Source organism: Lutra lutra, chromosome 9, assembly GCF_902655055.1.
Source record: "Lutra lutra chromosome 9, mLutLut1.2, whole genome shotgun sequence".
Taxonomy (NCBI): Eukaryota; Metazoa; Chordata; class Mammalia; order Carnivora; family Mustelidae; genus Lutra; species Lutra lutra.
In genome coordinates this window covers 21,377,934-21,393,869 of record NC_062286.1, presented here as the reverse complement: position 1 = coordinate 21,393,869, position 15,936 = coordinate 21,377,934, and the positions used below count along the sequence as shown (strand labels likewise).

The 15,936-nt window shown below is 52.6% G+C and overlaps 1 protein-coding gene and 2 non-coding genes across 4 annotated transcripts; all 3 read right to left on the bottom strand.

Annotated features, from left to right (window-relative positions):
* Positions 1-119: 119 nt before the first annotated feature.
* On the bottom strand, positions 120-192 carry TRNAA-AGC (transfer RNA alanine (anticodon AGC)). Its single transcript has one exon. It is a non-coding gene; the product is annotated as a tRNA-Ala (tRNA).
* Positions 193-526: 334 nt separating this feature from the next.
* Positions 527-616, bottom strand: TRNAY-GUA (transfer RNA tyrosine (anticodon GUA)). Its single transcript is given in 2 exon segments — positions 527-562; positions 580-616. It is a non-coding gene; the product is annotated as a tRNA-Tyr (tRNA).
* Positions 617-6,433: 5,817 nt separating this feature from the next.
* On the bottom strand, positions 6,434-14,783 carry TMEM214 (transmembrane protein 214). 2 transcript variants are annotated; one of them, XM_047745901.1, is made up of 17 exons: positions 14,568-14,783; positions 13,298-13,497; positions 12,578-12,728; positions 12,146-12,280; positions 11,809-11,891; positions 11,247-11,352; positions 11,053-11,134; positions 10,655-10,756; positions 10,137-10,278; positions 9,658-9,749; positions 9,339-9,387; positions 9,031-9,144; positions 8,776-8,893; positions 8,158-8,254; positions 7,804-7,972; positions 7,520-7,596; positions 6,434-7,338 (listed from the first exon to the last, which is right to left on the bottom strand). In XM_047745901.1, the coding sequence occupies exons 1-17, from the start codon at positions 14,710-14,712 to the stop codon at positions 7,212-7,214; spliced, it is 1,989 nt and encodes a 662-aa protein (XP_047601857.1). In that variant the 5' UTR covers positions 14,713-14,783; the 3' UTR covers positions 6,434-7,211. The 2 variants fall into 2 exon arrangements, with proteins under 2 accessions (XP_047601857.1, XP_047601856.1); XM_047745900.1 differs by having other exon boundaries at positions 7,520-7,665; positions 14,568-14,782.
* Positions 14,784-15,936: the final 1,153 nt, after the last annotated feature.

Here is a 15,936-nt window from a genome sequence, read left to right as displayed (position 1 = left end):
GGACAATGTGCGAAGCTAGTCGGTGCTCACCGCCCTCCTCTCTTTTTCAAAACACCTTCCTGGGTCAGAGGATCTCCCGCTATTAAGGGATCCTCTGATGCGCGGGGCAAAAACCTGAGTGGAGGATGCGGGCATCGATCCCGCTACCTCTCGCATGCTAAGCGAGCGCTCTACCATTTGAGCTAATCCCCCGCCTGCTGGCGGTTCTCTTCCCTTTGCCTTACAGGATGTTCTCGGCCGGTCGCTGACCCGAGGACTGTCCGTAGTTGAAGACGTTTATATAGCAGAGTACGGTGGGGTCATGGGCAAGATTTCTTACAGCAGGAGTATAATAATCACACGCAAGCAACAGTAATGCAAATTCCACATCTAACCCACGAGAGCTGGGTCGGATACTGACTACGTACCGCACATGTGTTTTGGCGAACAGCTGCCGTGCTCCTGCAAATGCACAGCGGGCCTCCGAGTCAAACTTTCTCCCTACGGGATAATTGAATTAAAGGAAAGCTAAAAAGGTTGTACGAAGTCCTTCGAGCCGGAATCGAACCAGCGACCTAAGGATTGCCGCAACTCATACCACTACAGTCCTCCGCTCTACCAACTGAGCTATCGAAGGCTCCGCTGCTTTCGACACCTGCCAGTTCCTCTCTAAGGCTTACCAAAGCCGCCTACTCTGACAAGATCTGAGGGACTCTGCAGAAAGCTCCCCCCCCCCCCCCCCCCCCCCCGCCGCCCCGCCGAGCTCCTCCACGTCGCACAGAACAAAGGAAGTTGTAAAGAGAAGTGCGAGCAAAGGACCCGCTTCCCAACTCTGGACGTAGGAAATGGGCAATCCGCTTCCCTTCCATTTCCCTGCTTTTTACAAAACGAACAAAAAACCCCGCACCTCCTCACCCGCCCCCCCCCCACCCCCACCCCCGTGGCTTTTCTAGGATTGCGGACACTTTGAGATCCTGCCGGCAACCTCCGGCCGCTGGGCAGCATTTTCCCCTGCGACGGGGACGCAGCGTGCTCCTCAGCTGCAAGGCGCAGGTCCGGTTTGCAAAGCCGGGGGTTTACTTTCGTTATTTGCCCTAATTTTCCCTTCGGTGTCTCGGGGGCTCCAATAAAATCCTACTGCTCTCCCGACGTGAAGGCCATTCATTCGGTCAGTTAACCACCGTTTTGTGAGGATCTGCTCGTTCTGGCTGGAGCCTGAGACCGCCGAACCACCGAGCTGCCGGCTGCGCGCAGGCGGCGCACCGGCGGGCAGCGCACAAACCCGGCGGTTCGCAACCGAAGCCGGGCCCTGAGCGAGACCGAGCCCACCCCGCCGCCCCTGCCCCTACCCCGTCACACCTTCGCGCCTCTTTCCAGGGGCCCGGAATTCCAGCCCCCACGCCTCTGCCCACCAGAAGTTCCTGGGGCTTTGAGACAAACCTAATACCCGAGGCCCCCATGAAGCCTTGCTTCGTGGTCTGGCGGAGCGGGTGTGCGGGGACACCTGGCCCATTCCCCCCGCTCTGCGGCATGTGCCACCTGGAGTCACAGTGGTCAGGCGCCAATCCAGGTCGGCGGATGGTTTCGAGCCCATTCGCAGCTCGGACACTTTCTGGGTGCTCTCAGGCTGATCTTTAAATCCGACGTCTCTGATGTCACTGAGCACAGCACGGCTTTCACCCTGGAGCACCCCCCCACAGTGCAAGAGGTTGACGTCTTCCCACCAATTTCTTGGTGTAACTTCATTCTGTTGCTGCAAATGCTACCATTGTGTTCGAGAGCATTAACTTGGGCAGTTTTCTTGGCTGGGTGTTTAGCGTTCTGGCTGTCTTTCTTGAGGGGAGGGGATGCTGGGACACAGAAAATATTCAATTATGTTGAGTTTTCTGTTTTTAAGGAGAGATTCACATAACGTACAATTGGCCATTTTTAAGTATGAACAATTCAGTGGCACTTAGTGCATTTACAGTATGGTGCAAATGATCACTTCTCTCTAGTTCCCTCAATTTTTTTAATCACTCTAGAACAACACCCTGTACCCTTTAAGCATTCATTCCCCACCACCGCTTCCCCCATACCCAGGCAACCACTAATCTGCTTTTGCTGTATCGATTTGCCTATTCTGGAGATTCCATATAAAAGAAATAATAAAATATCTGACCCTTTGTATCTGGTTTCTTTCACTTGCCATAGTGTTTTTGAAACTCTTCCACATTGTGTCATGTTCAGCACTTCCTCCCTTTTAATGGCTGAATAATATTCCATTGTATCAATATACCATTTTGTTTCTCCATGGGCATTTCAGCTATTCCCACATTTTGGCTTTCATGAATAAAAGTGCTATAAACATTTGTGTAGGAGTTTCTGTGGATATATGTATTTATCTTGGGTGTACACCCAGGAGTGGAGTTGTTGGATTTTATGGTAATTATATGTTTAGCTCTGAGGAACTGCCAGACTGTTTTGCACAATGGCTGAATCATTTTCCATCCCCACCAGCAATGTAGGAGGGTTCCAGTGTCTCCATATCCTTGCTGACATTCTTCTGTTTTTTATTATAGCCAATATTTCACCAAATTGAGCTCAATTATAAGAATTTCCTATGTCGTTAAAAATTCTTTGAAATCATCATTTAAATAGTCATTTCTCATTTTGGTATTGCCCCAGTTTACATCCAAATTTTACATTTACATCCAAATTTTATTTTTATTTTATTTATTTTATTTTTTTTTAAGATTTTATTTATTTATTTGACAGAGAGAAATCACAAGTAAGCAGAGAGGCAGGCAGAGAGAGAGGAGGAAGCAGGCTCCCTGCTGAGCAGAAAGCCCGATGTGGGGCTCGAACCCAGGACCTGGGATCATGACCTGAGCCGAAGGCAGCGGCTTAACCCACTGAGCCACCCAGGCGCCCCTATTTTTATTTTATTTTTAAAGATTTTATTTATTTATTTGACAGACAGAAATCACAAGTAGGCAGAGAGGCAGGCAGAGAGAGAGAGGGAGAAGCAGGCTTCCCGCTGAGGAGAGAGCCCGACGCGGGGCTCAATCCCAGGACCCTGGGATCATGACCCAAGCCAAAGGCAGAGGCTTTAACCCACTGAGCCACCCAGGCACCCCTACTTCCAAATTTTAAATGCTACTACTACTACTACTACAATAAATGTTCTTGTACATAAATCTTTGTCCACATTTCTCTAGTCTCTAGAATATATTTTCAGGAGTTTGGAATTACTTGGTAAAGTGGAATTACTTGGTAAAATAGTATGAAACTTTTAAACCTTTTGATAAATATTACCAAATCATTTCCCAGAAACATTACAGTGATTTGTAGTACAGCATTCACTGAGTATATTATTACTTAAAAATCTCTGGCAAGGGGCACCTGGATGGCTCAGTGGGTTAAAGCCTCTGCCTTCATTCAGCTCAGGTCATGATCTCAGGATCCTGGGATTGAGCCCCGCATTAGGCTCTATGCTCAGCAGGGAGCCTGCTTTCCGCCCCGCCCCCCCACTCTGCCTGCCTCTCTGCCTACTTGTGATCTCTAATAAATAAATAAAATCTTAAAAAAAAAAACAAAACAGCAACAGCAGTAACAACTTAATATAAAAAAAATCTCTGGCAAAAGTAAGTGGTAACTTACTTGAAATTTGCACTTTGCCAATGAAATGGACTTTCAGTCTATTGTTGATTTGCATTCTTAAATGAATTGTCTTCTACCCATATTTTTATTGTTGTGTTTAGGCTTTTCCTGATTTGTTAGAATTCTTTAACATTAAGAATGTATATGTGATAAGCTCAGTAAGGAAATAGAGGCCTTGATCAACACACCAAGTAGACCTAACAGACATGCATGGAATCTTCCACCCAACAATAGCAGAATACACATTCTTTTCCTGCACACATGGACCATTCTCCTGGATGGCCCACATGTTGGGCTACAAAATAAATCTCAATAAATTTAAAAAGACTAAAAATCATACAAAGTATGTTTCATGTACACTACAGACTTGGGGTGCTAGCACTCTGTCATTGTAGGTTTACTGATGTTGACAGTGGCAGGCTACGTGAGTGTAGGGGGCAAGGTGTCTGTACTTGTTGCTTAATTTTGATGTGAACCTAAACTTCTAAATAAGTCTATTAAAATTATAACCGGTGTGCTAACATAATAAAAAATATATATATACCAAGGCACATCCAACAATGTGTCTGAATTCAATGTTTTATTAATAGGAAAATTATTGAATATTCAACCAGTATTCAATCATACCCTGAATGGTGGGAGCTCCCCCAACGCTGTCCCCAGATTCCTTCTTATACTTCAAGTTTGGGGCACTGAAACTGCCTAGAAAAATGGAATACCACATAGGGAAAAGGGAGCCTTCATCCCCTCAAGCCCTTTAGGTAGAAGAGTATGTAGAAAGGACAGATCAGTCTAAGTGTTCACTTAAATACAATGTCCTTTAGGAGAGAGGACTAAAATGCTCAGAGGCCAGACTACCATTGAAATTTCTGTGTAATTGTCAACTGGGTCCTTCTGGAATAGGGCAGGGCAGGCATTCCCTTTCTCCGTGGGAAACCCTCCACTGCAAGGGTGATGGCATTTGAGAATGGACAGGCAATGCTGCAGCGGAGTCTAGCCATGCTACCTGTTCCTAGTGAGCAGACCACCCATCAGGCTGGAGCTGTAGACTCGGTTCAAACCCAGAAACATGCTTTAAGACTTTTGGAAAGAAGTCTTTCAAATGAGTCATGTGCTATAATTTGGAGGCCCACACAAGAGTTAGTCATAACGCAAGTTGGTAAGAGATAACCATATTCAAACTGCCCCTTTTCCTGGCATGTTATCTGTGGAACTCCAGCTGTGTGAAAAGTAAAGTTATAGTGTCGAGATGTGACCCTCCAAAGTGTCAGGTTGCTTCTGTTCCTCCAAGAACACCAACCATCATGGTGTGAGAGCCCACCTGTAGGCACGGGTCTATTCTCCTAGTCCACACTGGCTTTACTTAGATTCCTGTGCTTTGATGGGTCTGCAAAATGTGAAACGTCTGGGGGTCTGGTTTAGCTATAATGGGCAGCAGGTGCAAGGTTGGAACTACTTCTCTGACCCAGGTAAGAATTCTGGACAATTCCAGTATCAGGTCCAACAACTGTGTTTATCAAATAAAGTCAACTAAGGTGTTGGTGTCCCCACAAGAGGCTGTGGAGACCCAGGCTAACCTATGTTGATTAACAGTAGCATCCCAGGATTCTAGGTCAGAAACTGAATGAACCCACCCAAGTCAACCCAGCACGCACACCAGAAGCCAGTGCACACTGTAGGCAATGTTCTTGGAACTACTGGATCGTAGCAGTCCGGCGGCCTTGGTGATTCAATGTCATGAGGACAGGGTCATCATTTTACCCGTCCTGTGCTGTTGTCAACCCAGGTTCACACCAGCCCCTTCTTCAGTTTGCCTTGAATACAGGCCAGCTACAAGGATTCACTGTTCTTAAGAACTGACACAGTTTGCTTCTGATAGGGGAGGAAGTGAGGTCTTGGGACCCTTGGACAGTCCTGCCTAGCGGTCCTAGACCTCAGTTGCTAGGTGGGATTTTTCTTTTTCTTCTGGGAAAAGCGGTCATGGTTACCTGCCATTAGAGGAGCAGCGCTCTTGCTCAATGTGGGCTGCTTAACTCTCAAGAAGTAACATCGTTCTGTCCTAACAAGGAAAGGGAACACAGATGTGAGACTCTACTCACTTTGTGTCAGGATTTTTCTACGCTTACTACTTTATCATCTTGCCTTTCGGAAGTCAAGGCGGGGTTTCAGTGACAAGTGAACGGGAAAGCGGGAGCTGGCCATCACTGCGCTGTCCTCGCAGTCTCCTGGTGGACGCAGGAACCAGCCCGTGGGAGCTGGAGTGGGCAATGTGCTCTAGTACTGTTTAGATCTGAAACATTCAAGGAAGGAAACTTGAGGTGAGAGCGGACAGACTCTTTAGCTGACTTGAGTCTCAAGTCAAACACAAAAAGGGATTTTGGTGAGAGACCCTTGATTCACGTGTCTCTTGGAGTCCTAAATCCTTCACTCATTGCCTTATAAAAACCAGTAAGTTAAGGTCCTGGCAAGGAAGAGGACGCCGCTGATCATAGACCAAGAATTCCCCGGGAGATTCCCCCTGCTTTTCCCAGCTTAAAACACTCAAGCTATCAAGGCAAATCTTGGGACACCAATCACAGTGACAAGTGAGATAAGATGATTAGAGGAGCAAAAGGAGTGTCTGGAATCCTCAAAAGGCCAAAGTTTAGAATGCTGGGTGAGAGCTTTCCCCGTCAGAAGGTTGACTGCAGCCACTGGCAACAAGCCCCAGAAGGCAGGCGGCCACAGGAGACAAGCGTGGGGCCAGTAGGTTGTTGTCCTGTTCACAACTATGGGAATTCCTATATGAGGATGCAGAAAGGAAAGCTAGAAATCAAATCTGTGTCCTTTATTCCACCTAGGAGCGTACTGAGGAGCCGTATGCTGAACCCTGTCTCAACAGGCTGCTGGAAGGTTCACTGGGCCCGAGGCACACAACTACTTGGGCTTTGCTCTCCAGACAGATGGTAGGGGTGGGCAACGGGGAACAGCTGAACCCTGAGGCAGAGTCCCCTAACCCTGAAGGGGAGTGGAGAGAAAAGAAGTAGGACCACGACGGAGGGGGCAGTGAGAGGCCTTTCCGCCCAGCCCTCATATCCAGTGACAGGCATGACCAAGCTGTGGGCTGAGGTGAATCTACTGCTGCCCACTGTGGTGCGACATTCTTCCAGAGGCCTCTTTCCTTGTCCCACTGTGGCTAAAGTCTGGGAGCAGGAATCCTTCATCAGAAGAACGCAGCTGTCACTCAGTGGAATCCCACCGTTCTGGAGATGAGCTGTCTGGGGCTTTGGGAATATGATGGAAAGAAGTGGAGAGCAGGAGAAGAGAGGGGGCGACAGAGGTTAGGAGTCCAAGGACGGAGGCCGGGAGCTACATGCAAGAGGGCCAGACAAGTGTTTCAGTGGGATCGGGGAGGAGTCTGGGGGATCTCTGGGCTCAGTCCCCACTGAAGACAGAGGAACCGGTGCAGAGGCCACCAGCCACTCCCTAGGAGACAGAACTCAGGCACCAAGTGAAAAAGACTCCTATGCAGAACTGCCACCCTCTCCTTTCCCTGCCAGCAGTCTCAAACGGCCTGTCCCAGACAGTGCTGGGGGCCAAGGAGGCAGGGCCTATTGCTGGGAGATCATGGCAAGTGCCCAGTCCAAGAAAGCCACGGTGATGTCCTGTAGGCAGAGCCAGACCCAGAGGGCAGCCTCACTGAGCTGTGTCTTCACGCAATTCCAGGTCACTTCACCTCTGGGAGGAAAGCAGAATATGTGTGGGTGTGGGGAAGCAGGGCTGTGTCGAATCACAGGGTTGCACCTGTGTCCCAGAGTGGCCAAGGGATGTGCAAGGGGCAGGGCAGGGTAAGGTGAGAGACGGAGCAGAAAGCCTCATCCCTGGGGAGAGGGCGTGGGGCTCTGGATGATGGTCTCACCTGCACGCCTCATGGCAGTGCTCCTGGGCCCGGGCCAGGGCCTCCAACAGTATGAGCCACCACGGCAGCAGCACATTCTGGTAGAGAAGCAGGAGCAGCTCCCTCAGAGACTGGAGCAGCTGGATAAGGGGCTCGGGGAGCTGGATCTGTAGTTGGGAGCACAGTGGAGGGGTCAGGGCGCCGGGAGAATGCATCCTGGCCCTGAGGACCCACTCCATGTGGGGATGCACCTTCCAGCCCCTGGGAAGACCAACATTTCCCTGACCTCCCTGTCTCTGGCTTACCCTCTGGGAGAGGCTGGTGAGGCTGTCACCAAACCAGGCAAGGTAGGAGGCACAATGGGCAGAAAGAAAGCTGACTGTGGCATTGGTGTGGGTCCAGGCCAGCTGCAAACCGGGCCTCACCACGGTCAGAAGGTAGGAGCCCCAAGCCGGCAATGTCTCCTCTAGCCAGCTGTAGAAGATGGGGGGGGGGAAGCAATGCTGAGTTTGCTCAGATGACTTGGCTCCCCAAGAAGAGCTGCAGGGGGGAGGGAGGCCTTGGGAAGGGAAAACCGTAATTATTTCCCACTGATGTCGTCACCACCCTAAACACCAGACCCTGTCCCTCCCACCCTTCTCCCCTCCCCAGGAGCTCACCTGTAGCCCCGCAGGCTGTAGGAGTAGACCCTGGCACACACTTGCTGGCCAGCAGGCAAGAAGCCAGATGATCGAAGCAACCGACCAGAAAGGGAGGCTGAGTAAAGGGGGCTTCTGGTGAGCTGGGGGTGAGGGGTCAGGGCGTGGGGAGACAGACCCTGCAAGGCCCCAGGGCAGGCCCAGTGAGAGAAGGAGCAGAACTCAAGTGCTCCCAGGGCTGCAGAGCTGGCTCGGGGCTGCCTGGGAGGGAGGCAGGTCTGGGGCGCTGAGCCCATTTCTCCTGCTGGGCCTGGTGAACAGGAGGGAGGCAGCCAGGGAGTGGCAGGAGGCCTTGGGTCAGAGGGTCTGCCCATCTACTTACCAGCCGTGATCCCTAACTGCTAAATCTGACCCTCAATTTCCTCAGGGGTTAAAACGGAGACAGCACTTACTCAAACGAGAACATGAAGACACAGACATTTCTACCCAGCAAAGCAACAGCACAAGCTGAAGGTGTGGACAGAAAAGCCTGTCTTCTGTACTATCAGGGCAAAGCTACGTGCTAGGGCCAGTGGGTGCCTTGCCTGGCTCTGGGCCTCACCCTCATGCTCTCTCCCTTGCCTGCCAATTCTTGCTTACCCTGGAAAGAGCTGTGTGACCGGAAGTCATGGCACAGGAAACCTATGACAAAGATCAGCACCAACAGGAGGAGCCGTGTCCAAGGCAGCCGGTAGCCCCGTGCCTGCTGCAAGAGGCCCTACGAGAGTGGGGGTGGGGAGCAGTGGTCAGAGGGCGGGGATCTGGCCCTCACATGATCCTGGAGGCAGGGCGGGCTCCCAGGGCGGGTGGGGGGCGCTGAGACAGAGGCATCGGCCTGAGGGCTGGGGCCAGCACCTTGCAGGCCGCGTCACAGGTGGCGGCCTCCTGACTGCTGCCACCGCCCTTCCTTAGCAGCTCCTGGTTCGTAAGCTTGAAGGACTGAATGGTTTCCTGCAAAGACCTCTGCGTCTGTAGGATAAGAAAGTCTGTGTTGAGAGGGTAACATTTGGTCTGTAAGGGGACTCTGAGCGTCCACCCTGGACCTCTGTCCATGCCAAATGCACAAATACAGTGTCTTCTCAGCAAAGGGAGGGCAGTGGTCGAGGGGTACGAACCCAGAACCCAGAAGAGGCTCAGCTTACCATGTCCTCCCAGCTCCTCACCTTTTTGGGAATCTGCTCCCACGACCTGAGCAGGTGCTCCAACAGCAGGCTACAGGGAAAGCACAACCCCTTCCAGTCAGGGGGCCCACTCGGCCCCTCCCATCCTCCGGTCCCCCAACAGGCCCTGGCTCCTTCACTTCCCTCCCACAGCGAGCAGCTTCCTAGAGGCCACCCCAGCCATGTTCCCAATTTGAGAGGCACAGACCCGAGGGACAGCGACCAATGTTCCCCTTGTGCTTCTAGGCCAGGGACAGGCTGGGAAGTGCGGATTAAGGCTTCTCTATGGATCAGAGGTGGGCAGCCCCCCAACCCCACCTGCCTGGACTGTGACAAGTGCTTGGGGTACAGCTGCCTCCAGACACTGGCGCTGAGGGGGTCCACCGTCAGGCACTCGGTCAGGCTGCTCAGGAGCTGCACAGGGGACAGGAGAGACTGCTGGGGCCTGAGGCTGCTGGAGGAGGAGAGCACCACCCATGCAACATGCCCATCCTAAAGGATGGGGAAATCCTGCCAAGACCCCAGAAATCTCTGAGAGGCCGCAAGGGGGAGGCTGCAGCTCCCAAGCTGGAGCCTGAGCTCGAAGGTCACTCGCTGAACAAGAGGCAGGACATCACAGACCAGCCACACCTGAACGCTGAGTCCTTTTCAGTTCGGTCCTTGTGAAGGTGGCGCACGAGGGAGAGGGGCGGGTGGCTGTCGGGAGTGAACTAAGGGGAGGCCCAGGAAAGAGGTTCTGCGAAGGCAAGGCCCCTGTCAGCCCGTACGGACCTCTGCAGCGGCCTCCTGTCATTTCCTCACCTCTTTCCTCATCTCAGGAGGGCAGCTAGGGGTGGCTCTGGACAGGAAGGAGGGGAAGTACGTATGCAGGGTAGATTCCGGCTTCGCCCCAAATGCCAGCACCTTCAGTCGGGGGTAGAGCTGACAGAGCTGCTCCTGCAGGCTGGGGTGGGGGTGGGGAGGAGAGCCAGGCACAGGCTCTAAATGGAGCTACGTGATGTGTCCTGCTGCCTGCCCGAATCTCTGCCCTGCCTGTGGGAGGGGAGTCGCTAAGGGCCTCATAATGGCTCAGTCTTTTTAGACTCAGCGACTCCTTGGAACATCTGTTGGAAGTCATGGATCTTCTCCCCAGGGAAATGCCCATATGCCAATCACACTTGAGGGTCCTTATAATTTTAGGGGGTTCACCGATCCCTCGAACTTGCAGGTTGAGAATCTCCAATTTGGGGCAGTTGGAGAAGAAGGGACAGGAAATATCCTACCTGCTCCCGACCTGCTGCTGGAGCCCTCACAGCAGGTATGCCCCAGGGCAGTCCTACCTGGACGTCAGGGAGTTGTTGGGCATGTAGGCAAAGTCCAGAAGTGGGAAGAAGTCCTTGGGGCCAATCATGCCGAAGCCCTTGGTGAGGTTGGGGTGCATTCTATCGGGGAAAGGAAGAAACAGACTTGCTGGAGACTACCAGGCAGGCTGTGATCCCAGCGGAGACCAACATCTAGGAAAATGGGCATGAAATCAGCCCTACCCCCTATCCCTTAGTGGTTTCCTCCCTTTCCTTCCACAACATCATGTTCTGATTGGGAGGCGCTGGTCTTGGCTTCCTCACATCTATGGACACCAGGATCGCAGCACCCCATTTTGCTCCAACGGTTACTCTGGACACCATGGGCCTTCCTGGCGGACGTCAACCCCCTTCTCCCCAACCTGCCAATTACTCACAGGAGCAGCCGATCCAGGTATGCGATGGCGAAGGGAGACAGAGACTTGATGCCCAGCACAGGCAGCATGATCCCTAGCCACACTGAGGAGACAAAGGTCAGGGAGGAAGCCTCATGCCTGGGCCCACTGTGGAGGTTAAAGAGGACCTTCCTGCCTCCAAGACCATCCCCCTTTCTTCTCCACTTCTTTGTTACCTTTCAGTCCTTCCGGGAGGTTGGTAAAACCTGCCTGACCCATGGCCCACATGATGGTCAGACACTTCGCAGGTCGGCTCTGGTGAGACCTTAGCAGTTCCAGGAACTGAGGAGACCAGTGGGAAAGGCAGGCTGCAATAGGGCAAAGCAACAGGAGCACCCCCAGAGCCAGGCAGGAAGAGATGTCAAAAGGGAGAGAAGAGACAGGCCACGGGGCATCGCCCCGCTAGAGTAGTACAGGGTGGCGATTCCAAGCGTGCACTCTGGCACCAGGCTGTGGCCTTTACTCATACTTGCCACTTACTAGTTCGCTAACTAAGGAAGTCACGGAACCCCACTGTGGCTCAATTTTCTCATCTATAAGATAGGAGCAACAGTGGTAGCTATGTCATATGAATATAAAGCTGCCCCAGACCACATACTAGCAGAATTAGCCACCATTACCAGTCTCACAGCATCTTCCACGATCCCTTAGTTAGCCCAACAGTGTAGATTCGCCCAACCTCCCCAGTCCTAGCCCCTTTGGCGTCCCCACCCTCCCCACCCCCTGCCCTGAGCTCACCTTGCCCAGGTTCATGGTGGCAATCTTGGGCCTGTCTTGCAGAACAGCCTGGATACATATGCGGTAACCATGTAGTGACTCCCCTGGAGAGACAGCTGTTCTCAGACCTACGTACATTACTTGGTATCTCAAACCCAAGATCTCCCTTCCAGCAGCTGTGAGCCCCGGACCCAGAACCAGCAACTCCTAACTTCTTTCTCTCTTTCCAAAAGAGTATTGAGATTAGCACATTTCTTTGCTGGAAATAGAACCACCCCGCCAATCTGGAAGTAGGAAAAAGGGAGTTGTAGGTTCCTCATATGGGACAGGGCTATCCCTCAAGGGGCTCCCCTCTCACCTGGTGTCTTATCCAGCTCCTGCAGCATTGTGAACAGACAGTGGTCAAAAAAGAGCTCCAGAGACCCTGCTGCCTTGGCCAGTAGTCCTCGGATGACTCCACGCAGCTCGCGGCTTACCAGGCTGTAGGGGTAATCTGGGGCCGAAAGGCCTCCACATGAGTGCTAGGACCAGAAGCCTCTGCCCGCTGAGGGTTCTGCTGCACTCCGAGAACAGTGAGTGCGCGCAGAGGTCCCTGCACTAGGCTGGCATCCTCCCTATTCCCATGAGGCCCACTTTTATAGCCATGATGACCTGCGAACAGCTTGAATCATGCACATAAATGAGGACCAAGTGGGGGGCGCTGGGCTCTGTTACTGATTAATGGGCTTACACACAGCCCTTTCAGGATTTTCTTGAACTTGTCTCATTTTAGGGAGTTGGAAGAACTAACCGTGAGTATGCTGGCTTAGTGTGGGTTCACTTAGAGGTGCTTGGAGCTTGTAGTTGAGATAGCTGGCCAGGTCCTTCAACCACACGGATGGGTTCCCACAGAACACGCTCTGGCTCTTGTCCAGTTCCTTCTGCAGAGCTGCTATGTCCAGCTTTCAGGGATACAGGCCGCCCCCCCCCCCCCCCCGTGGTAAGTTATGAGAGAGTAGAGGGAAACAGGGCAGAGGTGGGAAAATGGTTGAATTAGGTGAAGGTAGAAGAACAAGGGATTTCTACTTTTAAATGTTAAGTATATGGAATGCCACAGTATCGCTGCATGCAGATACTGAGAAAACATAGCACAGCTGGAATTACTGATCTCAAGGCCCAATTCTCTTAAGCCCTTCACATGTTCGAGGGGACCAGATGGAAAATGAAAGATCGCTGCTTCCACCGGGCAAGGAACCACAGCTGTTTCTTGACCCCCTCCCCGGTATCCCTGAGTCTTCAAGGCTCTCCTGGCACTAACCTAGGTTTCCCTATAAACTTATTTCCTTATCTATCTTAAATGCAAACATTCTATCCCTTGGGGTTTCTGCCCATTCCTGAACGCCTCCTCCCAATCAATAGCTTCCCAAATTCCACAGGTCCCTCAGCGGCCTCCCTCCCCATCCTGGTCCTTTCATCTTTTCTAAACCTCATGTCCCTGTCGTCGCCCCACTTCAAGTCTAGGTACACTCACAGCTTTCAGTGCCTCTTCCAGGCTGCGGAAGCGACTCTGCTTCTGGTTTTGGTTGGTGAGGGTTGCCACCTTCTTAGTCTGCTTCTTGTTCCCTGGTTTCTTAGGCTCCACAGCAGGGGGTGGAACTTGCTCCTTATTCTGCCGTTTCAGGATTCTCTCAAAGCCCCGCTCGTAAAGGGTGCTTGTCGTCTGGATTGGAGCTGGGGTAATGACAGGCAGACAAAAGGTCATGAGGGCCTCACAGGAACAGCGGTTCCTTCCCGCACATTGTCACCCAATTCATCTTCAGCGAGGAACCTGCCTCAAACCGCCCCCCACTTTTTTTTTTTTTTTTTTTTACAGATTTTACTTATTTGACAGAGAGAGAGAGAGAGAGAACACAAGCAGGGGGAGTGGGAGAGGGAGAAGCAGGCTTCCCGCTGAGCAGGGAGCCCAGTGGGGCTCGATCTCAGGACTCTGGGATCATGACCTGAGCTGAAGGCAGATGCTTAATGACAGTCACCCAAACACCCATCAAAACCCCTTCTTGCTGTCATGCTTAAGGAGCAGGCTGAGGAGCTTCTCTCAGTCATGGCAGCTCTTGAGTTTACAGGCTCTTTCACAGACGTGAGGCATTTCTTTATTAGATAAACCAGAGTACGTGGGAACTATGGAGGAGTTGGATACAGACAGCCGGCTTCCTCCGTTAGTGGCTACCAGTCCGGGAGGTCAGGCTTTTCCATCTGGATTCCAATGTGACAACTGTCTAAGCAACAAGTGGCAAGCTTGAGCCACTCCTCCAGGAGACTTGGGGAAACAGGCACCACGGACAATGCTCGGTGGCTGTCCAGAATGAGGCCGCCCGACGGTCAGCCTCCACCCCGCGTCACTGCTGGTTACTCAAGGAGGCGGCACGGCACCGTCTACATCTACAACGAAGATGCCTGTCCCCAGCTCTCAGCCGCCTGCCCAGGGAGCCAAGGCTAGGGCCGGGAGCAGCTGGTAGAGTGTGTGTGCAGACCGCAGTCCTGGTCCCCTCTGACATGTGATCCCGGGGACGGCATCTAACTCCACTGGGCCTCAGTTTACTCATCTGCGAGGCGAAGACAGCTCCCTCTCAGCGCTGTCTACCTCCTGTGAGGCTCAACAGGCAACGCGCGGTAGCTGACTGGGGGGGTCCCGATTGGTAGGAGAGCCCAAGGGCTCGGGTGGCCGCTCGCTACCTCGCCGAAGGGACAGGCCCGGGGCCGAGTGGCGGCGCGGGCGGCCGGCCAGCCGGGTGGGTACTCACGGGTCAGGTCGTATTTCCACACACCGTTCGCCTCCCCGAGAGCCCGGCGGTCCCCTCCGCCGCTTCTACCACTGCCGCCGGCCCCGGGCCGCCGCCCCTTCTTCACCACCTCCCAGCGCCCCCCACCAGCCGCCTTGGCGGCCATGGCTCCGACCCTCCCGCCACTGCCACCTCCCTGGGCTTTCCCGTCCGGCGCGGAGGCGCCGCGCTCTGCCACGTCTCCTCGTAGGCCCTCGCGGCGCGCGGCGCCGACCGCAAGGCAGTCTGGGACTTGTAGTCTTGCGTTTTCGGCCGGTTATCCCTAGCGAGGGATTGGGCAGGGGCTCGGGTCTCCTTCCTAGCAAAAGGGATCCAGGCAAAGATGTTGAGATGACAGTCTATTGCATTCAGAAACTCTTTCTTGAGCACCTACTGTGTGAAGGCCACTGCATTGGGTGACTCGAAAATTTAACCGTTTTGGGTTTTCTTTCCTTTCTAGTGGTGCTCAAAAGATGGAATGGAAAGTTCCCCTTCCCTCTGGGGAGAGTTTGAAGATTAAATGCTTTCGTCCTTCTAGGAAAGCGCTAGCTTCTTTGTTGCTAGTGGTTAAACTTCGAGTTATTGGGCTATAAAAATCTAGTGTGGAAGAACAAGGAAGAGGACGGAACTTGAGGGAGGGGGCAGTGTTTGGAGGGCAGGAAATGAGGAGAGTGGAGACCACTTCTGGTAGGAGAAAAAAGTCTGGGGTTCTGGGACAGCCAGGGCTGTTTCCCCTTCCAAGTAATAGGAAAGACTGGCTCCGATTTCCACCACAAGAGGCAGTCCCAAGTCCCAAATGTGGCAGGGAATAATCAAGGGCCCCTGACCTGAGGAACTAGTCTATCAGGTTAGTGCTGACATCCACTATCCCTGGAGGGCCTTCTGCCATGCTTATAGTACCCAGTGGGACCTCAACAATTTAAAAGCATTCCAGCAGAGGAGGATGAGGGGAGGAGAAATGAAAGTAGTTTATTACAATTAAGGAAATGTGTTGGGGTGCCTGGGTGGTGCAGTGGGTTAAAGCCTCTGCTTTCAGCTCTGATCAAGGTCCCGGGATCCTGGGATCGAGCCCCCACATCGGGCTCTCTGCTCGGCAGGGAGCCTGTCCCCCCCGACCTCCCCGCCTGCCTCTCTGCCTATTTGTGATCTCTGTGAAATGGATAAATAAAGTCTTAAAAAAAAAAAAGGAAATGTGTTATTTCATGTATGCTCCTACATCTGAGAATGAGATTCCTATCTACCATACTGAGGTGCAGACCGGGCAAGCCCTTATAGTTAGAGCGAATAGAGTCCAAATTACTGCGGACGAACAGCTTGAGGACTGAGGAGTTCCTTAAGAAAGAGATTAGAG